Below are 12,968 nucleotides of genomic sequence, written 5' to 3' on the forward strand. Positions count from 1 at the left end.
TATAGGACTCCTATCTATTTCCCCACTGATTCATAGTCGAGAAAATGTATCTTTTCCGTGAGAACGCACAAAAGGTTTTCCGGTGCGCTAACAAAAACGTATTATTTCTTGCATAAAAACCATTTTTTGGAGTGGTAATGAAATATACTATTCATATTTTGTTTCTGCAAGTCACAAAATACCTTGGAAAAAGGTTTGCAATTCATTTTTTCTTTGTATTGTAAACCTTTATTATTGTAAAATACAAATAAGATACAGTTAAATGCTAAAACAAAAATTTCCACTTTGTCCTACATGCAACGATTTTGACAAAAAAAAATAAATAAAAAATCAATCTCTCTAACCTATACCAGGTGTCCAAGAGCACCCTGGACATAGGAGATTAACATGGGAAAACGGTTTTGATTTTTTTGCGCCTGTACGGCTGATTTGATTGAAAAATCGTATTAATGAAAGTTGTAGTACCTATCACGGACTAGTTTTCTGTATTTTTTTCGGATCTCTAACTTGAGCCCTTTCGTCGTAAAACACGAACAAAAATGAGAAAATTTAAACTTTTTACCTGCACTGTATAAGCGGTTGCCGAGCAACCGTACCCGCAACAATGACCTGTTTACCCGTTGCCCGACAACCGTCTATACAGTGCAGGCCAAAAGTTTAAATTTTCTCATTTTTGTTCGTGTTTTACGACGAAAGGGCTCAAGTTAGAGATCCGAAAAAAATACAGAAAACTAGTCCGTGATAGGTACTACAACTTTCATTAATTCGATTTTTCAATCAAATCAACCGTACAGGCGCAAAAAAATCAAAACCGTTTTCCCATGTTAATCTCCTATGTCCAGGGTGCTCTTGGACACCTGGTATATAATAATTATTATTATAAATCTAAATAAATTTCTTCTGCGCCGTAAGACAATTCAGGATGAGCCATTTTCCGGTGTCTGGTCAGGTAACCGCGTTCGGTAAATTGTTTGTGGCACAAGTCGCAAACGAGTCTGCGTACAGCAGAGTACATTCGTGCGATTTCAGTTCGTTTGCGTCCTTAAAAACTTTTGAACAATACTGACAGTTATTTATTTTCACAACTAATAGACAAAGAAGGACAATTATTACGTCACTGCCGCTAACCCCTGGGATAGATTTTACCATGCTCTTTTGACCCCTAACCATTATCCTCCAAAACTAATCTTGTCTTTATTATAGTAATAAGTTAAGCTAATATTAAACCAACTCAACAATGACAAATTTCTATGATTGGAAAAATTAACTCACCCAAAAAGTTTTCCACAATGCGAACATGTACAATTTTATGTACGCTCTTTTTGTTTGACCCGACCAGCGTGGGTTTTCATATGCTGATGCATGTTAAGCACGCGCTTTCCGCATACATAGCACAATACTAGTGATTTGCTACGTAACATTTGTTTTTTGCAACAGGGATGATGGCGAAAACCAAGCATGGTACTGAATGTTTTACGGCAAGTGGAACAAAAATAGTCCTGTTTTTCATTGGTTGAACTGCAACCAAATACTATAACTAACACAGTCACACAATTTGAACAAGTTTTAAGTACTTTTCGTGATTTAAAATGTGCCTTTTCAAGTCTTGTGGATTTGCAAACGCTTTCGAGCATGCGCTGCACCTAAAAGGCAAATTGTCCAGATCGGTGTCATAATCAAAGCTTTCTTTTTTGAAAAAACGTTTGCCACATCCTGATTTTGGACACTGGTAAGCCTCTTCTCCTTTGTGCGATCGTTGGTGTACAAACAAGCGGTTTTTGGCCGGAAAAGTACGATTGCATATCTGACATCTAACACAATTAAATGCTGGGAAAAAGTACAGGAAACAAACCAATACATGCTAGAAATATGAAATGAAACAACTTACTTGAAATTTCCTAACTTTTCATGTTCTGCAAGATGCTCAAAATAAGTGTTAGTGTCCAACTCTTCAGGACAAAAAAGACAAGTAAAAGTAGGATTGTCTAGGTTAAAAATCGAAACTGTTGACCTAGGCTCCGCAAAAAATTTTACTTTTTTGTTATACTTTGGTGCTGCATGCAAATAAGATTTCAGCTCACTGTGTTCCCAACAATGTTTTTTCAAATCTAAGGCAGTAAAAGATTTCCGGCATATGGGACATCTAAAATAGTATTACATTTATTTTATCCATAAATTTTTTTTTGGTAGTTTTGACTAGTACTTGTGAAGAAGAGGACCACTGGTTGTGAGTTCAACTTGACTGTTTTTGGCCTGTTCAAGTTTAATTTTTGCAATTTCAATTTTTGGCGGAACATCCAAATAGTCTTTTCTGCATGTGATTGTCAAACTTTTTTGATACTTTTCATGGAAATTATTGGCACTGACCAACAATTTCAAGCAACTCATGCATAAGTGTGCTGGATACTTTTCATTTTGGATCTGACAAGTTTAAACTAAGTATACAATAGTCACCCACAAAAATGATAGAACCTGCTCATCACTTTCTCTAGTAATTTTTTGAAAAGTTTGATAAACATCCAAAGTGCTGCCATCATCAAATGTGACCACAGACTCAAATGCAAATAGTGGAAGTGATGTTTCCAGGCAAAGTCTGCAACGTCGATTAATGTCCCTTGATGGAACTGTTGTGTCTATAACATTCCCTGAATCAGACACTTCCTCAGTATCTAATTTAGTAACAAACTTCAAATTTGTCATTGTGTGTACAGCTTTATAGCCTGAAAATTGGTTACAAAATAAAAATTAAAACATTTCTTTATTACAATGACTTTTTTTTTACCTGACTCCATTTTTATTAAAACTTTATCTTTGACCTTCTCTTTATTTGTGATCATAAGGGATCCAGATCTTTCTGATGAGCCTAATTTCTCAGATTGACGATTTTCCAGAAGATGCATGTATTGCTCTATAATAAATTGACAGGACCAAGAAAAAAAAATCAATTTTTAATAAGTTAGCCAGATGAGTTACCAAGTTGATTTTCTTCTGATTTTAGTGTCAAAACCTTGTTCCACTCTGTTGTTTCTGCTGTTATATCCTCAACAGTCTCAGAATCTTCTAATTTCGGTGCTTGTAGATACAGTGATGGAATTGCTAAAGAAAACCTTAATATTCAGGAAGTAAAACACTTGCCACATGTCAACATTTATTGCAAAATGAATTAAAAGGACTAATGATCACTAGTCATAAGCTCACCTTTAACTAAGGTTGGTACTGCACCTCTATTAGTTATTACAAAAACATGGAATTAAATCTGCTTGGAATAAAAAATTTATGGATACCTATATAGCCTCATAGCAATACACAATTTTGTTATATTATAATTGACAATGTACTAATAAAGAAAGTTATTAGGGCTTCTGGTCTAATAGAATTCCTTCAAAACTAGTATAGGAAGAAATTCCATTGCACCACCTTTTATAGTCTGATAATCTACTAATAAATAACTTTTTTGAAACACTTACTAACAAATTTACGAATTAAGAGGAAAAAAAGGTAAAAACTAATAACAACAAATTAATAGCCCTTTTATTGTTGCCTTTGTAACAATTGTATCTTCACCTAACCACAAATTGAAAAATTAAAATGTCATATAACATTTGACAGACACTACAACGGCGTTGTTGCCAGCGCAAAAAACATGCACCCAGAGAAAACCAGCATTTTTTCAGTAAAAATAGGGTATTTGTAAAATGTTGACAGGGCTCCAATGGTCACCAAAATAAGTAAAGAAATACGGCGAAATACCTAAACACTTACCGTCACTTTTCAGCCGTTTTGGATTCACATTTAACATACGAGCTTTGACCACATCTTCAAAATCGCTGATTTCGAAATGGTCACTGCATATGCGGCTGCTGTTACTGCCCGGATTCCAGTCTTCCTTCCTATTGCATCGATTAACCCATTCTTTACGGATGTTAAGGTCTTTGGGAAAAGTGAAAAACCCCAAAGGTTTGCCCATTTTCCTTGCTGTGGTCGAATTGTTTTTGCAACTCATTACACTACAAGTAATCCCACCTGGCATGATGTTGTTATGGTGAGTGTGAGTACAAAAAACACGAACTTTACTTATTAGACTAAAGTCGAGTGAATCTACATAATTATTTGATAAACTGTGTACTGTGTTGATGTTGATATTTTTTTGTCTTATGACACAAGACACAATACAATTGGCATACGGATGACGCGAGGCACCATTGGATGGATGGTGTTTCACTAGTTGATCACGTGACCATTAGTGCAGTTTGATAAGGAGCTGGTCGTGATCAAATTGACTTATGAGAGGAAAGCTTCAAAGCAGAGAGGATCAAAGGCATTCTTGTCTCTGGTCTAAAGAAATAGTTAAAATGTTAAATTTTAGGTCTAACTCTGTTAGTTTTTAAGATATCCAAAAACCGACTGCACCAGCGTCTTTTCCGCGAAATTATAACATAAAATGACACCGAGACGTCCACTATAACTTGATGGCGCCCCAGGCCGCCATTTTGAATTTCCTGTCAAAATACTGACTTGCACCTTATTTTAAAGGCAATATTGCGTAGTTTCAAAAAATGACAGACAAAATGACAAATAAGTACAAAAAAGCACTTTAAAATTTTTATTATTTTGTATTCTCTTTCTAATAGCGTTTTAGTGAAACCTATAAGAGTTCAAATAAAAAAGTTACAATAATTCAAAAATTGAACAAATTTCATTTTAAATGACATACCCACAGGAAAATAATAAGATTATTGGGGTCAAGTCTTTACACTGGTTTATTGAATATTAAGCATAAATCTCTTATTCGTTATTCTATCGTTGCTGTAGATGATGCTCCTTTGGAAGTAAGAGTAATTGAGGCTTTGCTAGAAGACCGTCTTCTACCCTAAAACATTATTTCATTTAATTTATGAATCTTATATGTTTGAAATACCTAGTCTAACCTTTGTACTAAGGGATGATTTCCTCTTCTGTTGCGACATAAATTCTAAATATTCCTTTGAACCCTCATTAAGAAGTGGCGTTATAAGTTTGGAAGTTGGGTCTAGAAAGAATAATGTGGCTTTACGAAAGTGTTGCATTGTGAAGTTGAATGTACCTTTATTAGGAATCAATATGTAATACGTATCTTTGTTGACTAACACATCCAAACCATATACGGTGGGCGAAAGAGATTTAGTAGCCAGGATGACACCTTTTTCAGTACATAAATCGAATTCGTCTAGATTTTTATTTTTTGAATCTTTAAATTATTTGCTTTTTTAATTTCAGTAATCTAATAGGTATACTTGCTGCATCTTCACTAAGCCGTACTTCAGTAGAAATATAGTCACGTAATATGCCAATAGGACAGTTGGGGTTAATCAGTAACGTTTTGTTGTCAGTGGATGATGGACAACATTCTTTCACTTCGTTTTCGGCATGTTGATAATCGCAATAATCTAAATTGTACAAACAATACAATATAAGAACGATAAAAAAGTTATTGTATAGACATTACCTACGTATTTTATCATGCAGAACATCACTGTCATTATGATTAAATTGAAATAAGGTAGACTTTAGGTAGTGGACTAGAGGTAAAATTTGTCCTAAAAAAACTTATTTTTGCAGATTTCCATAACGGTGATTATGATCATTTTGGTTGTAGAAACATTTTCAGAAAGTTGTAGCGGAATTAAAACACAAACAGTGGTTCCGTTATAATTAACTTTATTCATTTATAATAATTCTTTTATAAAGTTTTATATGAACTTGAATAGCTTGCCAAATGAGCTGAGCGCGAACAAATGGCATTATTTTTATTATAATAATTTATCTTAATAAATTCATGTAATTTTTATTCATAGGAGCGAAAACGTCGCGCGCAGTCCATTTGGGAATTAAAAAGTTAGTAATAGTAATAAATATAATAAATTATACAATTGAAAGTATCCAATTATTATTCTGCTAGAATAGGTTAAAGATTATGTGAGTGAGAGGGGGGGATTTGGTTGAGCCCACGACAAGTTTGCGCCCCTTTATGTCGGAACTAGTAAAATTTTATTAAATTAAAGAACAATTAAGAAAGTAAATAATGCATTTTGATATCGAAACAAAAGGGGAGCAAAACTGCTACTTGTAAATATATGGACAATCCTTGTTCAATTAAAATACCTCAGAATATCGGGGTGTAGTAGATTGTTAAAAGGTACCAATTGCAAAAGTAATAGTTACTTTTTTGTATATTCAATGTAAATATAAAACACCAGCAAAATTGACAATGTAAACAAAATAGTGATAAATATATTGTATTATCCTCATACATATGGCTAGAAAGTTCACGCATTCATTGTCTAAATATAATCATATGTTTTTACAGTACTGAATTACAAGTTAGCAGATTATAAATGTTATATCCTTGTTGTTTTTTAATCTACTTTAATAGAATACAATAATGATAATCATAATAATTTATGTTAAATTTAGTAAAATGTAATAATAAAAGTCATGCAACAAAGTATGGCTGTACACATTTGACTGGACTTGTCACAAAGAAAAACCGCCTGCATTTGCTTTGAGATAGCCAACATGATATTTAGTAACACACATCTATAACAAACTCGTTTATCACAATTTTTTATTTGTGAATGTATAACAATAAATTGTAGATAAAAACTCAAACAAATATTTCCTATATCACTCGTGCTAAAAAACACGGATAATTTTCTTAATAACAAGAATGCATCTTGAGCAATTGCAAAGGTTTTTCTGTGAAATTTTAGCCTCGTTCGTAAGCGACCTTTCAGTTGGTTATTGTAGAATAAATATTGCCTTTGTGGGTACTCACAAAAGTTAATAAAAGCCACAAAATATAATTCAGTGTATTAGCTAAAAGTGCTTTGGTATCAGAGTTAGGCAGCAGAAACTATTGATTCTAACCACCATATTGAAAAGAGGCTTGACAAATCAACTACGTAACTAAACAATAAATAAATATAATAAATTATTAGAAGACTATAAATACTACTAAAAAAAAGATATAAAAAATATGTTTACACTATAATATGCTTTTTTTAAGTACTTGGCGACTAGAAAATGTAAAAGTAGGTAAATATATAGCACAGCATTTTTCATTTAGAAATTGTACAAGTTTCAATAATTATTACAATTATTAGACAAATTCGTGATATGAAGCAAGTCTACGTTTAGACTATTATACTGTTTGGTTTTACTTTTAAACTACACGCAAAACTGAACGAGCGTGATGACTAGAATGGTTCGGAGCGAGCTTCGATCAACAAACAATTTCTTATTTTCTTGGTCCCAGCATTTTGTATGTTGGGCTACGGTGAAACGAAAATTCAATGCGAAACAAGAATTAGTAGTGGTGGAGCAGAAACGAATCGAAATACATAAAGCAGTATGTAATATAGAGTACCACAATGCGTAATCAAGGAAAATTTAGAAGAACGCAATGACTATTGTCAGATTCACAAGGTGATGGGTGTATTTGGAAACTTTTAGTTTACCGCATAAGGATTTAATAAAAATTTGGTTCAGAAATTTTAAAAATGCCAGAGACTTTTAGAACTGTTTTAGGGATGCCAGAAGCGTCTAAAAATCAGAGCATTAACCTTTGGTGGCAACAAAACATCAAAGATTTCAACTGTCTAAACCTAAAAAGATCGTTCATAAAATCTACGTATTAAACGTATTAAAATTCCAGTTTTTTTTTAAATATAATAATCAAAATTTACAAGCTACTACTTAAAAAATGCAAATGAATACTATGCATTTAAACGACTCGAACAACTAGAAAAACTAATCCTTATGCAGTATACTATGCTGTGATCAGATTCCAAATTTACTAATAAATTCGATCATCGCTAAGCAGGGAAATAAACTTTGGTATTTGTATTATAGTTTTCCTCTCACATAAAAATTTGTTTGCCATACTTTTCTTAATTATATAGTAATAAATAAGGTACTAGTCCTAAAACCTAATGTCTAAAGCACTAACAAGTAGCTAAAAATCATAATTGTATAAATTTCCGTTTGGGACATGATATATGAACGATGGCAGGGTTTAAAAATACTCTTTTAAACTGTAAGTTGTGAACGACGTGAGAATGAAGCGCTAGCTGAACATTTTCATTCGAAGATAATAATTTACAGCGGAAGATAAAATGTTTAATTTTCATGATACGAACTCCGACAAATATTACTTATATTTACAAAAAAAATGACTCGAATTTCATTTATATGTATTCATATCACTGGTTCTGATGTGTTCTTAATATTTAATACTGACACTTGATATATTTTTAGGGTACATATAAACAAATTTAGAGTCTTAAATATTTGGCGGACGTAGTGTTTAAGAATTGTCGGAGACGAAGAGATTCAGCGGCCGCCTCCCTAAGTGATGATCCTTTTACAATAAATAATTGCAAAACATACCCTGTATCCATTAAATCACGATCGCGTATTTTATAAAACGAATTTTTACAAGTGGGTAGAGACCATGTTTTTAGGATAACTATTATTAAATTGAATATATTTTACACTTTCTTTTGTTTTGGACACCTATATAGGCCATACTTTGACATGCTACCCTCTTGCATATTTAGTTTTATATATTACCTAAAAAATCGCCTGATTATGGCCAGAATTTTCGGCAAATTCGAGCGAAAGCTCAAGGTTTCCTAAATTGAAGCTTCTCCTTAAGTTTATATAATAAAATATACAAACTAACCTTAAACGGTATTTGGCTAATACCTAACTTAAAAACTTCCATTTTTCAAATGACCCGTGAATGTGCGCTATACTATAGTTTTGTGCTCGCATCCATTAAAGCGCCTGCGCGTTTTGTACTATACCAACATAGCCGATTCGACCTTAACCTTACTAACAATTAATAATACTGAATGATGCAAAAAATTGTAGACAGCAAAATCGTACTCTCAAAAAGTTTTTCTTTTATAATCTCTAGCCTAGTATGAATGTAAGTAGTAGATATCTTATAAAAAATATCTAAAGCTCGTTTATGTACACATTTTTTCAAACTCTCGTTCTATAGTCTAGCTGCCGCTAGAATTTAGGTAACCAAATGCTTTCTCGTGTTACGTCTTATTTAAAATAATGCACTCTGAAGGACTATTGTGTGTTTTTCTTTTATTTTGAACTTACGTACCATTAAGATTCTTACTAGTTTTAGAAAAATTTTATAGTGGCAATTTTTAAATTAACAAAGAGTTTTTAAAGTGGCCTTTACGTTGTAAGACAATTACAAGATGTCTTTAGCAATTCGAAACGTGGATTTAAAGCAGCATTGCAATTTTTGTTGAAATTCCTTGAGTTCTGAGAACCAATTTATTCAAATTACTTATTAAAAATATTCAGATAGGATAAAAATGTCTTTTATAAATTAAGTATCTTAATGGCACATTAGAACAAATTCCGCGAACCAAAAATCTACGGAAGAACATAAGTTAACATTCCATAGAAGACAAAGCTTCTAAAAGCATATTGGTTTTTGTTTTACAAATACGGCTGGGTTAAGTTATTGTCTTGTAACGTTGATTTTTAGAACTTGCAACATTAGTAGTAAAGCTGTAGTAATTATAAGTATTACCAACACATAAAAGAGTTGGTGAACGTATATGTATGTACATTAAAGCACTAAAAGTTACCTATTACCAGTGTGCATTTGAACCTCCTAAATATCAAATCTTTGGCGTTTGGTGGACTGGACTGGGTTATAGTGAACTGAAGCAAAAAAACAAAAATGATATGCTTCTTGGCACTTTTCCAATACTTATGCATTAAATGAAATAAACTTCAGTCGTTCTTGGAAAATATTGCACGTTTTTTTTTAGCTAACAAACTCAAAATTTTTGCGTCGCAATACATTATACATATGACTAAATATGTTATTTTTTTTAAGTAATAAATAGTAGGTTTGCTAATATATAGTATGCCTTATGACTAAAATTAACCCTAAAAATGATTTGCTAATAATCGGAACCCCGGAGGGGTCGTTATAATTTGACTAGTAACCCGGACGAAATAAAAACCAGCGCGGGCATATTGCACGAGTTTCACTCTGATTAGTTTGTTTCACGATGATATTTACAATTTATAGAAATGGAACTAATAAAATATGACCGCGTTTCATTCTAATAAAAAGTCCGAATAGTCCAGGAACAGCGTTTGACCTAGTCCTGCAAAGCGTGAACTAAGTTTTGTATTAACAACTATTCAAATTTTTGGCGGAAATGCCCAACTGGCATTTGAAATTTATCAATATTAATATAAACTTATATAATTAGATAAAATTCATAAACTCGTGAACGAATTGTTCTAAAATCGATTGATGCTGCTGGGTTCAAACGAAACGACTAATATCCCGACCATTTTGATGACGAGTTTGTTCGCGTATTTAGTCGTTACATTCGTAAACCACCACGACTTACCAATTTGTTTTTACTAGCCTAATTGTAAATTAACCCTAAAAATTTACAATTTTTTTTTAGTAATATATAATTTAGTTGGTACTTTGTAAGGATTATGCTTAAAACTTTTAGTTACTATCAACTGGGAACAAGTATATGGCGCCAACATGTTGGGTACCACAATTTGTTATTGATTAACCGTCTGTGATTAGATCACAGAAATTTGCGCAACGGGGCTTAAAAAAATATTAAACAATCATTTTGTCTTTGGCAATTGGTAGATGACGAGAAATCGGCGTGACGATCCCTTTTAATTTTGCTTTGTTACAATAGACACACATTATTATTTATAATTATTATTATAAACACATTATAGCGCAGTATTCAAAATAGCGATTATTACACACTGTACGAGAATACAAAACGGCCTGTACAATCAACACTGATTTGTTTAGTAGTCACAGCCCATTTGGAATTTCTCGAATAGTTTGGCAGCCTAACGTGGGTTTTATATGTATAGGATTTCTGTAGGTGAAAATCAAGATAATATACAGGGTGTTTTCTTCACCAACGTATAATATAATAGGTATATTACAAAAATTATGTTTATGGCACTTGTGACTTGCTGGGCCATTTTAGCCATCTCTTAAAAGTTGTTCACTTTATCGACATTTAAGTGAGAAAAAAATGATAAATTTGCGGTCTCGTCAGATTTTCAAAATTGAAATATTGAATCTTCAGGATTTATTCATTTGTTTCTACAAGTTACTGTGTAAGTAGACTAATGAGCGATACGAATTCCTTAACAAATTTTAGTAATTGAAGTAGCTCGGAGATGAACTAAAATCCTGTAGTAAATTACAACAGCACTATTCTAAATTGATTAAATCTAAGCATATAATTCGGATCGAGTAAAGGCGAGTTTTCAAGAACTGCAATTTTTCATTGACTGAGCTAGGCTGCCAAACCAAATAGAGGATATTTTATCGTCGACACGCCGATACCTCTAAAATTCGCCTAGAGGCGTACTGTTTACTTCAAGGCGTTTCTGGATGCACCGCTAATATCGACACAAAGCAACCGGGGATTGAAAACCAAAAATGTACCAGATACGAACGCCTCAAGATATGATAGACCTGGTGGTGCATTGTTCATTTTTGATACGTATATACTAACTAGTATACTATGGCGGCTCAGGATACTGTGCCGATAACGGCCGGATTATCTTTCTGTTAGTAAGGTCTGCTTGTGTCTTTGGGTCGTTTCAATTGGACCTTGAGACGTTTCATTCCGATTTGGAACCCGTTCATTGCCTGAATAGCTGTTTGGGCGCTCGCCTGGTTGTCAAACGACACGAAACCTAATAATTGCCGAAATAAACTAGTTAAAGGCATAATTTAGGGATCGAACCAATCGGGTACGCAATATTGATATTTACCAAAACATTTGCTCTGGTTGGTGGCCCGATCGATGAACACCTTTGAACTGATCACGTTCCCAAACGGCAAAAACATTTGCATCAGTTCGGCGTCCCCGAATTCCTGAGGTAAATGATAGATGAAGAGATTACAGCCCTCTGGTCCGGATATCGAGCAGCCTACAGAAACAAAATTAAAATAATTACATTACTCAGATTACATGTCGTCAATTGTAATAGTTAAGTTTTAGTTGAGATGGCGGTTCATAAAAGCAAATTCTTGAGCTACGTCTAACAAAAAAGTTAAATAAGTTGATCAAAACAAAAATTACATATATTTAGACCCATTTTTGTTATGAATTAACATCATTTATCTCTTCTTTATAGATGAGATCTAGACTACTAGGGATCAACTGTAATATTTCAAAAGTGTCGAGATCAGCAAAACGCGATTTAGCCAATCGGACCCTTAATGATTTACAGAGGATTGTCCATAATAACTTGACCCCGAACTGGTCCAAATCAGCTTTACATCGGTAAGTCTTCTTTATCGATGATTGGAATAAAGTACAAGAAACCAAATAATACCACTTTTATTATATCCGCATGCAATATGTTTTAAATTTAGTTTGTTTTTATTGAATTAGACACTTAACATTTATGAGTAACATGCATATAAAAATGGAAGAAAGGAATGTGAAAAATACTTGCCTAGATTGTCGATTATACGGTAAGCTGTAAAAGACAATAAACGGTTATTCTTTGACAGCACATATAAAAGTTAGGCTCGTCAATTAAATATATGTATAGCGTCATAAGTAAAATGCTCCAGGTACACCAAAGCTATAGACTAAGAACATGGCGAGTTCGGTATTTTTTTACAAAATGTACATTTCTTTCTTCCAGTGCCTCCTGTTAAAAAAATGGGATTACACACAGTCAGAAAGGGGAACAGGGGGAGACACATAAAGACGAGCCACCAAGCAAAATAATCTGGACATTGAGTATCTGTTAAACGTATCAAAAAACATTTAGTAGTGATGCTGATAATGAGACACATTTAGATACATAAGAAGATGCAACATTTGTTTTAGTGCCTACATTAAGCCTTATCATAAATATTTTATTTC

The 12,968-nt window shown here is 33.1% G+C and overlaps 3 protein-coding genes across 27 annotated transcripts in view; all 3 read right to left on the reverse strand.

Moving 5' to 3' along the window:
• Positions 1-205: 205 nt before the first annotated feature.
• On the reverse strand, positions 206-4,144 carry LOC145730851 (uncharacterized). 5 transcript variants are annotated; one of them, XR_014178686.1, is made up of 9 exons: positions 3,763-4,144; positions 2,974-3,096; positions 2,783-2,908; positions 2,473-2,720; positions 2,204-2,421; positions 1,889-2,143; positions 1,575-1,811; positions 858-1,518; positions 206-344 (listed from the first exon to the last, which is right to left on the reverse strand). XR_014178686.1 is itself a non-coding variant. In XM_081982297.1 (9 exons), the coding sequence occupies exons 1-8, from the start codon at positions 4,028-4,030 to the stop codon at positions 1,308-1,310; spliced, it is 1,686 nt and encodes a 561-aa protein (XP_081838423.1). In that variant the 5' UTR covers positions 4,031-4,144; the 3' UTR covers positions 206-1,049; positions 1,273-1,307. The 5 variants fall into 5 exon arrangements, 4 of the variants coding, with proteins under 4 accessions (XP_081838423.1, XP_081838422.1, XP_081838421.1 ...); XM_081982297.1 differs by having other exon boundaries at positions 206-1,049; positions 1,273-1,518; XM_081982296.1 differs by having other exon boundaries at positions 206-1,215; positions 1,273-1,518.
• A 598-nt stretch (positions 4,145-4,742) lies between these two features.
• On the reverse strand, positions 4,743-5,575 carry LOC145730859 (uncharacterized). 2 transcript variants are annotated; one of them, XM_081982331.1, is made up of 5 exons: positions 5,486-5,575; positions 5,274-5,426; positions 5,084-5,227; positions 4,929-5,029; positions 4,743-4,870 (listed from the first exon to the last, which is right to left on the reverse strand). In XM_081982331.1, the coding sequence occupies exons 1-5, from the start codon at positions 5,517-5,519 to the stop codon at positions 4,793-4,795; spliced, it is 510 nt and encodes a 169-aa protein (XP_081838457.1). In that variant the 5' UTR covers positions 5,520-5,575; the 3' UTR covers positions 4,743-4,792. The 2 variants fall into 2 exon arrangements, with proteins under 2 accessions (XP_081838457.1, XP_081838458.1); XM_081982332.1 differs by having other exon boundaries at positions 5,084-5,206; positions 5,486-5,573.
• Positions 5,576-5,680: 105 nt separating this feature from the next.
• Positions 5,681-12,968, reverse strand: part of bru3 (CUGBP Elav-like family member bruno 3) — a 167,876-nt gene continuing 160,588 nt past the window's right edge. For 16 of the 20 annotated variants that reach the window (XM_081982317.1, XM_081982308.1, XM_081982307.1 and 13 more), the window contains 3 exons: positions 12,550-12,573; positions 11,860-12,018; positions 5,681-11,781 (listed from right to left, as the gene is read on the reverse strand). In XM_081982317.1, coding sequence (XP_081838443.1) covers positions 11,654-11,781; positions 11,860-12,018; positions 12,550-12,573 — 311 coding nt within the window. In that variant the 3' untranslated portion in view covers positions 5,681-11,653. Of the gene's footprint in view, positions 11,802-11,859; positions 12,019-12,549; positions 12,574-12,968 lie in introns of all 20 variants that reach the window. The other 4 variants (XM_081982305.1, XM_081982303.1, XM_081982302.1 and 1 more) reach the window with 2 other exon arrangements.

This window comes from Ips typographus, linkage group LG6 (assembly GCF_016097725.1).
Source record: "Ips typographus isolate SLU linkage group LG6, UJ_Ityp_2.0, whole genome shotgun sequence".
Taxonomy (NCBI): Eukaryota; Metazoa; Arthropoda; class Insecta; order Coleoptera; family Curculionidae; genus Ips; species Ips typographus.

Excerpts from the sequence above, each read along its gene's own strand:
- LOC145730851 (XM_081982297.1), bottom strand. The coding sequence starts at position 4,030 with ATGCCAGGTGGGATTACTTGTAGTGTAATGAGTTGCAAAAACAATTCG. Across the intron at positions 3,097-3,762 it reads AAAACGGCTGAAAAGTGACG|CAATTCCATCACTGTATCTA; the intron begins GTAAGTGTTTAG and ends GGTTTTCTTTAG. Across the intron at positions 2,144-2,203 it reads AGTGGTCCTCTTCTTCACAA|ATGTCCCATATGCCGGAAAT; the intron begins GTACTAGTCAAA and ends ATACTATTTTAG.
- LOC145730859 (XM_081982331.1), bottom strand. The coding sequence starts at position 5,519 with ATGACAGTGATGTTCTGCATGATAAAATACGTAG. Across the intron at positions 5,427-5,485 it reads CTGCATGATAAAATACGTAG|ATTATTGCGATTATCAACAT; the intron begins GTAATGTCTATA and ends TGTACAATTTAG. Across the intron at positions 5,228-5,273 it reads GCTTAGTGAAGATGCAGCAA|ATTCAAAAAATAAAAATCTA; the intron begins GTATACCTATTA and ends AATAATTTAAAG.